This window comes from Mycetomoellerius zeteki, unplaced genomic scaffold (genome assembly GCF_001594055.1).
Source record: "Mycetomoellerius zeteki isolate Tzet28-1 unplaced genomic scaffold, Tzet1.0 scaffold73, whole genome shotgun sequence".
NCBI lineage: Eukaryota > Metazoa > Arthropoda > Insecta > Hymenoptera > Formicidae > Mycetomoellerius > Mycetomoellerius zeteki.
Window position 1 is genome coordinate 642,072 of NW_017257753.1, and position 12,578 is coordinate 654,649.

Below are 12,578 nucleotides of genomic sequence, written 5' to 3' on the forward strand. Positions count from 1 at the left end.
ATCGCGACAGTTAAACAAAATCTAGGCCAATGCGTCAAATGTTAATAAATATATATTTTAATAAAATGATATGTTAAATATCTATAAACGGAGAAAATTTTAGGCAATAATATCTTATAATATCTTTTTTGTATTCTAAACCGTAGTTTTAGAATTAAAAAATTATGGTGAATTATATTATATCTATATATGTATTGTCTATACATGTATTAATGAATCTTAGAATATATGTTGGTAATAGTTATCTAAGGAGTTTCATTATAGTGTTTTGAAAAGATTTTATTAATTGTCAACTATAAGAATATTGAAGAAAAAGTAAGAGTTCCATTAAAATTTTAAAGTCGACTTTGAAAATTTCTTCACACTTGGGCTCAAGATCAAATATTGTCGTTTGATGCATTTGTTGCTCTATAACTTTTGTATGAATCACTTTTCCAATAAACCAATACTTTCTGAGATAATTAGCCGTTCCGGAACTTTTGATACGCATTGTATAATTCAATAATTTAATTCATGAACATACTTTGCAACTGTCTCTTCGGAATTTTTCCGGTAATTGTACGCGGAAATTCATTTACGAACTTAACACCAGCCCGAATTCTGCAGTGATCCGGCAGATTCGTTTCCACTAAACTGATTAGCTCTTGCTCTGTTACCTGTAAACCGAACATTTGATAAATAAACACAGTATTTATTGCTTAAATCTCGTATAATCTTAAAAGCAGTTATTGTTTTATTGGCTTTATATTTAATATTATCGAAAATGAGCGGTACTTACCGTTTTACCTGGCCTGATTGAGACAACAGCCATTGGATGCTGCTCATCGATTTCATGAGGCATTCCTATTACCACCACTTCGAATACCGCAGGATGAGTCTGTAAAACAGTTTCAATTTCCATGGGCACGACATTGATTGCTCTGAAAAGAATGAAATCCGATATTCTGCCGATGATGAAGATTTCTCCGTCATCGTCATAATATCCTAAATCGCCAGTGCGTAACCAACCTGAAATATTGTGCGTTTTGGCCATTTATTATTTTTTTATTACAGTTCTTAGTTATCTAAACTTTAGTATTGTTAATTGAAAATTTTGATTGAGTATCCAAGACATACCATCAGAATCGAAAGCTTTTTTGGTAGCTTCGGGATTCTTGTAGTAACCGTTCATTACAGAGGGAACTTTAATATGTAGTTCTCCAACTTTATTAGTCCCCAAGACCTCTTTGGTTTGTGTATCCGTCACCTTTATTTGAACATTAGGTAAAGGAAAACCAACAGATCCCGGTTTACTGTGCTTATTTTGGACGGAAAGTATACCTCCTGAATCGGTAGATCCTGGCACGAAACATTAATGCATTCATAATATTAACAAAATAATGGAGATAATTATATTCAACGTATTGTTTATTTATCAGTTTTAAATATAAATAATTAATTTCTAACATTTAGTGTTAATTAATGTCGCAATTAATTAAAAAAATGTATAAATGTTGTAGGTATCCGTAATAGACACTTCTAGAAAACCGATTACACAGACTTTAATGTGATTAATTAAAAAATAAACTGAGAGATTCGAGGAAAAAGGATAATTTCGTAATTTTTAAAATTAAATTTAGTAACTTACCATAACAGTTCTTAATTAAAGCATTTGGTAATTTTTTAATCAATGTTTCTTGATTTTGTCTTGAGAAAGTAGAACCAGAAGTAACAATAACCTTTAATGTTGTCAATCGATATTTCTCTAATATATCCGTCTTAACCATTTGGATTAGAATGAATGGATCAGTAGCTAACCACGTTACCTAAAATTTACAGTCAAATATTAAAATTATTTCTTCAATTCTATTTCCATCTCTAAAATTATATATTTAATTGGGCATCAAAAATTTGTTTAGGAATTATTCTTTTTACTTACTCGATATTTCTCGATGAACTTGTACGTATTACTCGTATTGTCGTCTACCATACAGTCTGGTACAACAATTCTGGTTGAATATGCTAAAATGATCTTAAATATAAGCATAATGCCGTATTGCCAACGTATTGTCGGTGTAAATATGCAAACGTGACCTTTCATTTCGATATTTCCAGGAAGCAAACAATTGTGCAAAGAAGAATGCGAAATTTCAGTACATTTTGGCATACCCGTAGTACCTGAAGAAGGAACAATAATACCAACTTCGTCCGGGTTACTGATCGGAGTACATTTGAATTCGAAAATCTCGCGACTATCATGACCCTTTAAAATATCGTCTATTGATTCATATCCATCTAGCTTGCCAAAAACCACTATTTTTACGTTCATTTTCAACTCCTTTGCTGCTTCTGTTAAATTCGCGGCCGATAACGGGATCGTAAAAATTATTGTTGGTGACATCATTGAGAGAAAGTTTCGTGCCGTCACTGAAATATGAATAAATGATTAAATGATTGAATAATATTAAAAGTTTTACTATATCTTTTTCTTATTTATTTTTTATAAATTTTGTGCTTTTAACCCATAATTGTCTAAAATATAAATTTCTAAATATAAATTTTAGTACTACCTATATATTTAAATCTTAGACCGGTATATTCTCTCTCTTATTTCAAGATTTTGTACTTGAAACGGTTTTGAACTGTGTGATTGGTTTATCTTACGACTATATTTATTGACTGTTTTAAGTATAAAAACAAATTACCAAATAATGTAAAAAAAAACGCTTAGGTAATACAAATTATCATCTGAACAAACAAATACAGTAGATATAATACATATTTTTATATAGTACAGTATGCGCTAAAAAAAAATGCGACTCTCACAACTAACACTTCAGTTGTCAGTTTAGTTAAATAAAATGAGTGGACGGGGGCAAATTTGATTATAACACAAATATTTTGTCCTTCTACTAACTATTTATTCGATATGAATTTCTTTAATTGCATCACTGCGTTGCTGTGTCACACTCAGCAAACATAATAGTGATTGAAAGAGAGTCGCATTTTTTTTGGCACATACTGTATATAGCATATGATTTTTTTAGCATATGGTAGTAATAGAAGTAGCATTAATATGTAAGATTACACACTTAAGGAGAGTTCATGATCCCATGTGCTGCATTTGCCTTTCAAATACATGATGCCCAACAATACTATAATCGCGTCTAGATTATTATCGCTGCAAACACCAATTATATCGCCTGATTTCACACCCTGTTTTTTCAACCAAAGTGCACATTTAATACTGCGTTCACTCATTTCGGCATAAGTGGTTTGTTTATCCGTAAGAGCGTCTATCTATAAATTGACATATTAACCATTTGTACCGAGAAATTAATGCAACTGAAAAATATGGAGTTATACAGTAAATACTGTTCGTTAGTCTACCTGGCCGATACAATCAGGTTTGCTTTTTAAGGTCCGTAGAATCGTTTCAGCTATATTGATTGATTCTTTATGTATTGGATATTCGGGACCCAGTAAGATGTTATCTTTGATTCTAACCTTGAATTTTGATTCTTCTACCTTTTTAATAATAAATATTAATATTTATAATAATGTATAATAATAACCACTTAAATAATTTGATGCACTAGTGGTTTTTATATAATTACAATATATAATATGCATGTATGAATAAAATGTAAGCATTAAAAATATTTACGAATATAAGTATATGTAATGAATATTGAGACAATAGAAATAATAATTTGAAAAAAAAATTTATTATACATATTAAATTAATTTTTTGAGAAGATCTTTTTAAATACAAGATGAAAATATAAATTATTATAGGTACCTCATTTTTATCACTTGCTATGTTCCGTTCACACATTTTTATAAATTATACAATGATCATATAATTATTGGTTGTACTTTCCACGACGGTTGAATTGTTACTGTTAGATCCCCGATTCTTGCCTTAATTTTTATCTTCTCATCAAATGGAACAATATAAACAGTGGGTTTTTTAGATTAGATTTCTATGAATTTTACAGATAAAAAAAGGAAAAGATACAATTGGATTTGTTATCTGAGTTTTATAGAGAGCAGAGTCGGAAAAAAGAGATAGGATAACTCTGGCAAATACGCCGCGCTGGGGTAATTTTCCCATAACTATTCTATTACATGCCTTTATGTTATATTAGTATTGTGTTATGATTTCAGCTTCTTACTCTTAATATTAATGAAATTATTGTGAGTTGAATCGATTTGTCACTGTAATAATTAGCGCAATCATAAATTATAATCTACATAAAACGATTACTGTAGGACGTGTAAAAGACTTAGTGGTTATTTCGTGATACATACGTGTAGAGGAATAGTAAAGCATGTTGTATAGCAAAATACAAGTGTTTTACTTTCGTATTCTTTGTTTAGTTTGTTGTCTTGTATGTATATTCTACCTGTTTGGGATATACGACATTTTTAGCGGGCGGGATTTATGCCCATAGCATACAAAATGCGCAAATTGAATTCAATGCACTAAATGCAATAAACGCATTACATGAAACATGTACCTCATGTCATAACGCTTGTAATATATGTAGGAAGATTGTAATTATTCTCTATTACTTCATATACATCAGTATCAGGCTGCTCCTCGCCCTGATGAAGTGAACTGCAAGGTTCACGAAACGTTGTCATTCCAAGAATGGATCTGAACACGGAGAAAACCCGCGAAACGCAAGATTGTCACATAGGTAACACCCGTGAAAGCCTCAAGAATAATACATATTTATCATTCTTATTCCTTAATAAAACTTTATAAACGCATTTTATAAGTTATTGTGTCATTTTACGTCTTATTTGTGTGCATTGTTTGTAAATTTTTCATGAGTCGTACATACCCCCCTCCCTCTCCCCCTATGAGTAGCTGTATATCCCATCCCTATGGGATATACGGCAAAAATGCAAGGGTTTCAAAAAGTTTATTTTTTAATACGAAAAATAAATACATATTTCGAATTTCTAATGTTTTTTTCGTAGTAGTAGACAATACAAAATTTTTACTGATATAGTTCATTTATTTTAAACATGGTAAATAATACTTAATAAATCAAGTTTTTGATAGGTGCGGCGTTTATACCGGAGTTACCCTATATTATATACACATTTCTTTTGTAGAAAGATTATCGTTGAGCTCGTGGAGAGGGGATATCTCTTTTGAAGAAAATAATACCTGGAAAGAGAGTGCATTCCAAGTGCTTTGGACTGCATTTTACAATAATTGAAATATAGAGAGGAGAATCACGTTATCCTATTTTATTATTTATTTTTACTAATCTTAAATAAACATTTTTAGAAATATTTTTCATTGAGATTTATCTACAGTAAAAATTCTCTATGTATTGGAAATTTTGGTAGATATTTTTTTTTGCCATAATTATTTAACAATATATATCTCTAATAAAAAAGCTTCAGAGAAATAAATCGAAATAAGGAAAAAATGCAAGCCAATGTAAGCCAACATTGGGCGGTAGTGTGTAAAATATGTGTGTACTATTAACAATAATTGACGGTTACAAACATTTCGATCATAATTTTCGTTATCTTCAATGTATCGATAAAATAATAACGTATTCAAATATTGGGCATTACATTAAATTTCTGTATAAATGAGACGCTTTTTAAAACCGAAGATATGTCAGTAGTGTATAAAATCAGAAGTAATCGTCCGTGGATAAAATTTTCTACCGTCTATTGTATCTAGTAGAATACATTTTTCGAACGTCTGTGAAGATTTTTCGATAGTCCTTAATTTTCTTTAATTTTTACTGTAGTAGGAAACTTTTAATTTTCTGTTTATATTTTCACACGTAATGATATTTTTATTTATTTTTCGATAATACGTTTAATTTGCATATATTGAGTTTTTTAATTTTTATTTTTAAAAAATTTTATATGTTATATTCAATATATAAGAAAAACTTCTACATTTTCGTTTATTTAACATATCTCGCTATGAAAATTTCTATCTAATCAATATTGTTACTATTAAACAGTCTGAACATTTTCTATAAATGATTTCGTAACAATCTATTGTATGTAATTTGTACATGTGTAGTAGTATTTTAATTCACAAACATATCTCGCAGTTGCTTCTTTGCGACTTTGCCTGTAGCTGTACGCGGGAGTTTGTCGAGAAACTTCACTCCACCGCGAAGCTTACAATGATCCGGTAGGTTCTTCGCTATCAAGTCGTGGAGTTCCTCTTCCGTTACCTATAATTGAAACATTTTTTTATGATTACAATGAAATTATATGAATATGAATTTTGAATAATACGATAGTCGTTCTTTTCATGTTGCCTGGGAGGATATGACCGTTTTACGATTTTTACCGTTTTATTCAGCATTCGAGAAACGATAGCCATTGGATGCTGACCCGCAATTTCGTGTGGCATTCCTATTACGGCTACTTGAGATACAGCGGGATGTGACTTTAAAACGTGCTCGATTTCTGCGGTAGAAATATTAATACCAAAGAAAAGGATAAATTCGGATATTCTATCGATGAAGAAAACATTTCCATCATCATCGTAATATCCTATGTCGCCACTTAGTAACCAACCTGAAATATTGTGTTTAAAGAGTTTAATAATTTATATTTTTATCTGTATTTAAAAAAGCATCTTTACAAAGAGAGAGTCATTTTAATTGTGCATTATTATTATTTCTTTTATTTGCAAATCTGTTTTCAACATTTTTATATTTATAAACATTTTCAAATTTTAATATTTGCATTTTATTCATACATTCTATATTTTATAATTATATAAAAAATTCTGGTGTATCTATCTAAGGAAAACAAAAGTAAAAAATAATCTTATTTTGATTCTTAATGTCAATAAACAGTTAAATTTTCTAACAAAGTCATCATTTTGACTTTTATGACATTAAAATAAAGTCATTTTCTCTTGACTCTTGATGTGTTCTTTGGTTATATGTAGTTATTATTATATTATTATTAATAATATTTACAATACTTCTTATTATTATTATTAGATATTAATATTTTATTTCTGTATTCATTTATATAGTTCTCCATCACAATATCATTGTAATTATATTAAAATCAAAATTGCTAAATGATTTCCTCAATTTTATGGCATTCCGATTAGTTACACATCGTCAGGATGTCATATGGCTCTGTGGAGGAGCGACGGATTTGTAACCGACAGGTCGCAAGTTCAATCTCCGCATCCCGTATATAAGGATTTCATAATCCGTACTGACTTAACGGGAGTCGCAGAAGAACTCTTTAGATCTAGATGACTCTTTGACTAAGTTCAGACATATAGGGACTGATGTGATCCCATCCATTCCTACGTACCGTCAGAATCGAAAGCTCGTTTAGTCTCTTCAGGTCTCTTATAATAACCATTCATTACGCAAGGCAGTTTCAAACGTAGTTCTCCATTTTGATTAGCTCCCAAAGCTTTCCCAGTTTCTACATCCGTCACTTTTATTCGAACGTTGGGTGCGACAAAACCAATAGATCCTGGTTTGCAACCTTTGATCATAACTGTTACATCAGCTGCTGAGTCTGTAGATCCTAAAAATGATGTTTATCAGGAGACGCGGTAGCGTCAAGTATATTTTTGTTGTACATTATTATGAATAAAGGAGATAATACCATGTCATGATAATGACTACGTAATGTGACAATATCATCGAGAATCATCATATGAAAATACTATTATAAATATTATCTTAAATAGGTGTAAAAAATTAATTAAAGATTTTTTGTTGATCTCTTCATTTTTATTTTATTTTTCTTATTTGAGTAAAGAGTGTTTTTTACCTATTAAAATTTAGTATTAATATTTTTGATAATTTTAAAACTTATTTTGAATTGTTGCTTTGAAATAATAGAAGGTAATATTAATACATTAGGTTGATATTAATACTTCCAACGATAATATTATTATAATAGTAATAATTCCAAGAGAAATGAAGAATGAGATATGAAATATAATAGTATTTAATGTCATATGACACTTTTAAATTAAATTGCTTATACCATAGCCAGTCGTAATGAAGGCATGAGGTAATTTCTTTGCCAATTCTAGACAATGCTCCTTTCCTAAATTAGCACCGGTACTCATCACCTCTTTCAAAGTCAGCAATTTATATTTCTTCAATAAATCACTCTTATAAAATTGAATTAGCATGCCTGGCTCGGTGGAAAACCATGTTACCTTAAAGTTAAAGTACAAGATTAATCTCCATTTAATTATTATCTGCAAAGTTAGAGTTTATAGCAGATTACGGAATCACGAGTTAGAGCTTACTCGATATTTTTCGATAAACCGGCATATTGCCTCATTGTCGTCGCTAAATATTATGCTACAGGGTGCAAGAATTTTTGTCGAATACGCTAAGATGGCATGAAATGCCAACTGGACCCCGTAGTGCCAGCGCAATGTGTGTGTCCACAGACAAGTATGACCTTCTAGTTCCGTGACTTTCTCGGGAAGTAGGCAATTATATAAAGATGAATGCGATATCTCGGTACCCTTCGGCATGCCTGTAGTACCTGATGAGAGAGAGATGAGAGCAACATCGTTGGGGCTGCTGATCTTGGCACATTTAAATTCGGTGATCTCGTTAATATCGTGACCATTTAAAATATCCTCTACGGATGTATATCCATTTAATTTAGGGGAAACTACTATTTTTGTATTCATCTGTAATTCTTTCGCTGCTTCTTCGAAAATCGGAACCAATGACGGCATCGCAAAAACTATTTTTGGTGATGTTAACGAGAGAAAATATCGTGCTGTCACTAAACAAATGTAAATGAATAGAATTAAATGGGCGAATAATGTGTGTAAGGTTTACTTATATTGTAATTGGCTCGTAGCCCTTCTTTTATTTATTGATTTATTCTGATTGAGCCATATTAATAATTTTATACTTTAGCTTTTTCTTAACATATTTTTAAATTATTATTATCACATAAATAAGTGAATTTAGGAAAATAGTTATATTCAGTATAATTAAGATTACATTTACTGAATAAAAATGTTTATTTTATTTACGATCTATAGGTAGTAAATATTTTGATATTTACTATGTCAATATTTGAAATTATTATAATTCATAGATAATTTATACTACAATTTTTTCAAGTTTGAGAACTATATATGTATACTTCAGTTATTATTACTAACATTATAACAGTAACAACCATAAAAATGAAGTTCTTAATTATAATTATTTTACATGCAATTATATAATCACAAATATAATGTCAAACTCTTTGCTCTCTCAGTGTTAGTCTTTTATATATTGCACTTCTATTTAAGTAAATACATAATCTTTACATTATATTATTTTTACATATGATTTTATAACATGATTATACCTTTAACGAAATAGAATACATACAGGAAATACATACTTGGAGACAAATCGTTGTCCCAAGGATTAGATATAGCACCTATATACATAGTGCCCAACATAATTATGATTGCATTCATGTCATTATCACAGCAAAGACCGATTATATCGCCGGGCTTAACGTCTTGCTTCTGTAGCCAAAGAGCGCATTTAATGCTGCGCTCACTTATATCAGCATAAGTGTCCTGTTCGCCAGTAACTGCATCCACCTATAGAGCAAAAGGTTTTGAATTGCATGTTTAAATCCTTGTTGCGCAAAGTTTTATATATTCTAGAAATTAGCAGTGATACAATTGTTTTAGATTTAGTGGAAATTAAAATACCTGGCCGATGCAGTTTGGTTTGCTCTTCAACGTCTTAAGTAGCACTTCGGATATATTAACAGGTTCTCTATTTATTGGTATTTCTTTTCCTATTAGAATATTGTCTTCTATTTTGAATTCACGAACAGCATCGTGATAATGGAGTTTCTGGAGTTTTTGACAAAAATTATATTACGATAATATATTAATATCCGTGCAACACTTAAACAGAATTTTAAAAAGGAATGCAAAAATTAAAACTAAAAATAACGAATTTTTATTTTAGAAAATCTTCCATTCTCTTAATAGTTTTGATATAGATGTTTGTTGTTAAGTTTATATAATCTTTAAATTAAAATCTTAAAAAATACTACTAATTGCTTATTTGGATGTTTATTCAAGATATATAAATAAAAAGAATGTCTTAATTTTTTTTGTATATAATTGTATTTAAAATAAGAACATTGGTGACATGTTAAAAGCTTAATAAAAATATAAATAAGCACATTAATTTTTTATTTAATAAACAACGAGAAATCGTTGAATTATTAGGATTAAAATGGAGACTTAATGCAAACGATAAATAATTTTAATGATAATACAATTATTATTTAAAATTATAAATAATATAAATATAATTAAATAAATTGGATTATTATCTATGATATTATAAAAGTTGAGTTTTTGGTTATAATATCCATATATGTATAAATATAAAAATGTATATTTTATACATAGATGTAGTACACTGTTAAATCTGTAGTGTCAAATTTAACCTAACGTGAGTTGCCGCTGCTCCTACTCAATCATATCGTTATTTTATACTAAAACAATGGTTATATTTGACACTATACAGTGTCAATTTGATACTATATAGTGTCAAATTGACACAATATAGTGTCAAATTTAATTTATCGTTTTGGTAAAAAATAATGATATATTTAGTAGGAGCAGTGGCGACTCACGTTAGGTTAAATTTGACATTATAGATTTAACAGTGTAGGTATTCTTTATATTTAGACGAGTGTATCTAGGTAGATATCATGATATTTCCATTATGCGATAAAGTACATTGATATGAATTATTTTAAGAATTATTGAATTGTAAGAATTTCGAAAGAATGTTTAATAGTTCGAAATAATGTGAGTTATGTGAAAACAAGAGATTTGTAAATATTCTAGCAATCAAAAATATTAGCAATTTTTAATTATAAAGTCTTAATAAATGCAACAAAAATGTATTTTTTATGAACAAATTAAATATTTTCTTTAAATATCTTCTTACCTTGCTGTTATCAGTTGCTATTATTCGTTCACACATCTTTATAAATTCTTTAATAATTTTTGTTTGTTCTTTTTTGCGTTTACTTTTAGTAGTCGGATAGTTGGATTACGTTCGTAATCCATTATATGAATCAAATCGGAGATATCAGGCTTTTTATTATGTTATATTATCTCTCCCACTCATCTACGAGAAGCATGTGACATCCGAGAGAGATGGAATTAGAAATGCGACGGCACTTTTTCATTATTCTCTAAATCTGAATCAGTGGATAATCACTGATATCAGTGCCAAGTATACTACTGGTAATCAGTGAATTAAATGTGAGATCCCTAACCTATAGCTAATCTTTATTATGTGATTTGTTTATTATCTAACTAACCTTGTTTTAGTGCTTAAATTCAATGAATATGGTATTGGAAAATTAAAATTAACGTACAAATATCAGTATTTTAGTTATATAATGCTCTCTCAAACATTTTTTCTTTTTTAGTTGAACTTCACTGATTATCAGTGTCAAGTATGCCACTGGGTAATTAGTGACTATTCACTGATTCAGATTTAGAGAATATACTGAGGATTCATAGCACTCTTGAAAATGAATTATTATATAATAAATATTTTTTAAGTAAAAACAGATTTTATTATATATCTCTGAACAACTCGTACATGTGTGTGCAATTTCCGGAACTGAGCGCCGCACGTTCGAATACAATTGAGGGAATCGGCGGAATAAAGGTACAATTCTACTTAGGCTCTTTTTCCGGAGATTATAGTGCAAATAAACAAGGAATTGATTGCTTGAACACTACGCGTTTTAAATCCAAACACGTAGTATTTTGTCCATTGAAAAGTTTAAAACTAAAACATTCTTTAATGTTTAAAAAATGGAGACAAAAATCAAACATTTTAATATCTTAAAATTAAACACAACTTTTTTCAGTGTATATGTATAGTATTATATATATATAATTCACATTGAGAATTATTTAAGCATTAAAGATCTAGCTTCGACCAATATCTATAGACATTTTAATTTCTAATATTGATTGTGTTCTCACATGATACGGTCTAAAATAAGATTCTTATTGTTTAACGCAATTGTTTTAAAGAAAGATTAAGTAATAAGTGGCAATTAACAAAGTGTTTTTTTTTAATGAAAGGAAGAAAATTTTAAAGGTGATAATAATATTTGAAAACGTATCTACTTAACAATTAATTCTAATTATTTATTATTTGTTTTTATTTTTTTATTATTTGGAAAAAGGATATCTTCTGCCCATTTTCAAATAAAATGGGCGATTATAGAATGATTTATTGTATACTATTTATCTATTGCAAACTTTAACAGTTTATATGTCAAAATACATTTTCAAAATTTTGAAATAATTTAATCAATCATGATACTCAGTATACGTAAAATCATCATGAATATTTGTTTATAATGAACTCACTAATTAATGACAATATAGTGAAAAATCAATACATTTCATAACATAATATGCAAATTTTAATCTGCTTCACTTATAGTCTATGTATATATAATTCATTTTATACACATATTAAGTACAATATTAAGTGAAAATCAATCAATGAAATGTTAAA

The 12,578-nt window shown here is 29.0% G+C and overlaps 1 protein-coding gene across 1 annotated transcript; it reads right to left on the bottom strand.

Annotated features, from left to right (window-relative positions):
* Positions 1–216: 216 nt before the first annotated feature.
* Positions 217–11,115, bottom strand: LOC108729321 (linear gramicidin synthase subunit D). Its single transcript, XM_018458381.1, has 15 exons — positions 10,977–11,115; positions 9,713–9,859; positions 9,391–9,598; positions 8,279–8,772; positions 8,008–8,185; positions 7,318–7,539; positions 6,326–6,555; positions 6,066–6,206; positions 3,370–3,507; positions 3,072–3,279; positions 1,919–2,406; positions 1,628–1,805; positions 1,117–1,338; positions 779–1,008; positions 217–656 (listed from the first exon to the last, which is right to left on the bottom strand). Exons 1-15 carry the CDS (start codon positions 11,010–11,012, stop codon positions 507–509), a joined length of 3,270 nt encoding a protein of 1,089 aa, XP_018313883.1. The 5' UTR covers positions 11,013–11,115; the 3' UTR covers positions 217–506.
* Between the last annotated feature and the right edge of the window lie 1,463 nt (positions 11,116–12,578).

What these genes read in the sequence shown, in the direction of transcription:
- LOC108729321 (XM_018458381.1), bottom strand. Translation starts at nt 11,012, where the DNA reads ATGTGTGAACGAATAATAGCAACTGATAACAGCAAG. An exon ending in CTCGAATGCTGAATAAAACG is followed by an intron (nt 6,207 to 6,325) that starts GTAAAAATCGTA and finishes TTTCAATTATAG; the next exon opens with GTAACGGAAGAGGAACTCCA. An exon ending in AACCTGATTGTATCGGCCAG is followed by an intron (nt 3,280 to 3,369) that starts GTAGACTAACGA and finishes GTCAATTTATAG; the next exon opens with ATAGACGCTCTTACGGATAA.